This window comes from Lygodium microphyllum, chromosome 3, assembly GCF_053477565.2.
Source record: "Lygodium microphyllum isolate KBCC chromosome 3, Lygodium_microphyllum_v1.1.10, whole genome shotgun sequence".
In the NCBI taxonomy this organism is placed as follows: domain Eukaryota; kingdom Viridiplantae; phylum Streptophyta; class Polypodiopsida; order Schizaeales; family Lygodiaceae; genus Lygodium; species Lygodium microphyllum.
Genome location: NC_141137.1, coordinates 39,196,905 through 39,200,158, shown reverse-complemented (window position 1 = coordinate 39,200,158; position 3,254 = coordinate 39,196,905). Strand labels below are relative to the sequence as shown.

At 44.9% G+C, this 3,254-nt stretch overlaps 1 protein-coding gene across 1 annotated transcript; it reads left to right on the top strand.

Annotated features, from left to right (window-relative positions):
- Positions 1-738: 738 nt before the first annotated feature.
- On the top strand, positions 739-2,279 carry LOC148038247 (geranylgeranyl pyrophosphate synthase, chloroplastic/chromoplastic-like). Its single transcript, XM_087675395.1, has one exon. It carries the CDS (start codon positions 803-805, stop codon positions 1,835-1,837), a length of 1,035 nt encoding a protein of 344 aa, XP_087531521.1. The 5' UTR covers positions 739-802; the 3' UTR covers positions 1,838-2,279.
- The last annotated feature ends 975 nt before the right edge of the window (positions 2,280-3,254 follow it).

Below are 3,254 nucleotides of genomic sequence, written 5' to 3'. Positions count from 1 at the left end.
GTTGTATGTAGCTAGAGTGCTATTGCCCAACATTTGGAAATTCCTACTCTGAGACTTGGAATCAAAAACTTTGCTTCCTTGCATTGTAAGGTCGATGCCATATGTTAGCACCAATGAGATGTGACTCATGGATTTATTATATGTAGTGTGATATGCACTTAGTGTGGCAATTAGCTTGTGGTCCTAGTTAGAGTGGTAGGCTTTGACATGCTTTGGTCATCATGGTAGAAAATACTTCATTTATGGATTCCATCTAGCCATTACCTTAGGGATAATACAATGAGGATACCAATGTATCATCATAAAGATTTTAACGAGGTGTTCAATCACTTGATTTTTGGAAAACGAGAACCTTAATCACTAACAAGGTTCAATGGGCATCTAATACGAGAAATTGTGTTTTACCAAAGGAACTTGGTTGTGGTTTTTGCATGAGCGGCATTGTGATAGGCTTGAGCCTTTGCCCTTTTTGTGATGTGTGATCAGTGATGGCAACAAGGATGTATTTGTATGTGAGTTCCTTTACCATTGGGGCTAATGGGTCCACAACAAAAGTCAATTTCCCAATTTAGAAAGATTGTCTAGTTGTAACGAGAGAGAATTTGATCCTAACCTTAGTAATCGACGGCATTCCTCGCAGTGTCGTGCACAAGGTGTGCGAGTGATGGCTAGAGCGGCGATTGTAGCACCTTATGGGCTGTCGTAGTAGCAGTGAAATAAGAACTACTACGTGTGTGTGACAGGGTGCTAGGGGGAGAGTTCAGATACTTTGATATTTCTGCTCTGCGCTCTGTGGCTCCAAATGGGGACAGATCTGCCTACAGGTTTAGCAAGCAAGGCAGATGCCATAAGCAAAGCTCTGGAAGAGGCAGTGCCTTTGCAGGAGCCTCTGCCCATCTACCAGGCCATGCGATACTCCCTCCTTCCACCTGCACCATCGCCATCATCATCAGCATCAACAGTATCGTCATCGTCAGAAGACGCCTCCCGCCATACCACACCAGGAAAGAGGCGCCTCCATGGCCTCCTCTGCCTCTGCTCCTGCGAGCTTTTCCAGGTCTCCCCGCACCTCGCCATGCCGGCTGCCTGCGCCCTCGAGATGCTCCACGCTGCTTCTCTCATCCACGACGACCTCCCCTGCATGGACAATGACGACCTGCGCGGTGATCTCCCCACAAACCACAAGGTCTACGGCGAGGCCATGGCCGTCCTGGCGGGAGACGCCCTGTATGCACTCGCTGTTGAGCATGTGACGAAGAACACTGCAATTCAGGCGTGTGGAGCTAGGGTTCTGCACGTCGTTGCAGAGCTGAGCCGGGCTGTCGGATCTGAAGGCATGGTGGCCGGACAGTTTCTAGATCTCACTTCAAGCAGATCTTCAGAGGAGTCAGGTGCAGGCAGGGCATTGGAAGAAGACACAGCGGAGGACGAATTGCCATCTCAGTGGCACGATTTGCAGAAGATCCACATCCGTAAGGTTGCGTCTCTGACAGGATGTTCTGCTGTTTGTGGTGCCATTCTCGGAGGGGCGACAGAGGCCGAAATTGAGAAACTCAGAGAGTTTGGGTCTTCTGTGGGGATTCTGTGCTCTGTAGTAGATGATGTTTTGAAGGCTAGTCAGAATTGCATGAATGGGGAGAAAACAGGCAATGCTGATCTGCCATCTAACTTGAGTCTGCTTGGAATTGAGAGGTGCATTGCACTTGTGGAGGAGCTCAGGTGCAGATCAAGGCAGTGCTTGCAAGGTTTCGATAAGACAAAGGCCGAGTCATTGCACTGCTTAGTTGACTTCCTTGTTAATCAAGTGAAATTTAGGGGTCTGCTGCAAACCCCGTAAACAGGGATCTACATATGTAGGTCCACCTTACATGTCTTACAGAGCCTAATCAGTTGCAATTCAGGGGTCTGTTATAAAACCCTTAAGCAACAATTTACCTAGTTCCGTCTCAAACGAGGGCTTGTATGGCTTGTGTAACTCGGAGTGCACACAGGTATTTTACAAGATTTTGAGGCAAGAAGTTCAATTTACATCTAAGTCTGAGAGAGAGAGAGAGAGAGAGAGAGAGTGTGAGATTGAGATTGAGATTTGTTAGCAGCTGTGCAAACATGCTACGGATTTCCTTCGCGTTGGCTTATGTTAGCATAAGGTAATCATAGGTGGACGCTCATGACTTTGTATGGTATTGATGAGATATGGCATGTGCAGTATCTCGCCCTTAAAATGGGCAATTTTGCCACATTGTGGTAAACGATAGTTGGGTTGGAGTTATGAAAGCGAGTTTTTGGCTTAAGGATTGTATATAAATTGTTTAATTTGTTTAAGAAGCATTAAATAATTTAGTATCGAATGCTTTTTAAATTTAAGCATGCCTTAACTTAAAACTATACAAGTATTGTTCAAATATCTTAACACTCTAGCAATGTAGAGAGTACTTGTATAAACAAAAGTAGGAGCTAGTTGTGCCTAGCTGGTTGTGGTTAAGCTTGTTGTATATGAATAACCTTCATATTTGTTTCATTTGAATTATTCGACAACTAAACAACGAGAGCACAACTTTTACAAGTGGAGGCTTCATGAATTGATGGGGCAGCGTTGATGGTAGTAGTCATTCATATGTTAGATATGCTCAATGCACCACCCTCTTAAGGTGCCACCAATGATCCATAGTGCTCAAAGTTGTAAGGCCCTCATTATGAGAAGTCGTCATATGTGAGCTCGGATATTGGTTGAGTCTTAACTTGTATGTTAGATGAGGTCTATGTAATCGGATGGCAAAAAGGTGAGTGTTGTGCGTTTAATCTTTGGGTTAGACGGAGTAGTTAAGCTGATAGTAGCTCAAGGTACATTGCATCGAATTGCGGGGGAAGGGAGTTAATCAGGGGCTTTTATTTGGGGTTCGAGAGTCACAGAAGCGGCCGCCTTGGTGAGGGTCAAGTGGCAGCGTCTCAATCCGATGGTAAAGGGAATATTCCCCTAGCTGACTAGTGAAGGCTTATATGGTAGATCGTTTAGGTCAACCTAACCACCTTCGTGGGCTATAAAAGTAAACCCCTTCACAACCATCAATTATCTATCTTTCATCTAATCTACTTAGAGTTGTTGCAGTTAGCTTTAAGCTTTTCACCAATCTTTTGTCTAGAGTACCATCTGAGCTTCACAATGGAAGTGCACGGGTGGACAGAGTCATCTTTGTATCAATTGTTTGGAGTTGAGTAAAAGTTTTTAATTCTCTTATTGTTGGGGTAAAGGCGCA

Excerpts from the sequence above, each read along its gene's own strand:
- LOC148038247 (XM_087675395.1), top strand. The coding sequence starts at position 803 with ATGGGGACAGATCTGCCTACAGGTTTAGCAAGCAAGGCAGATGCCATA.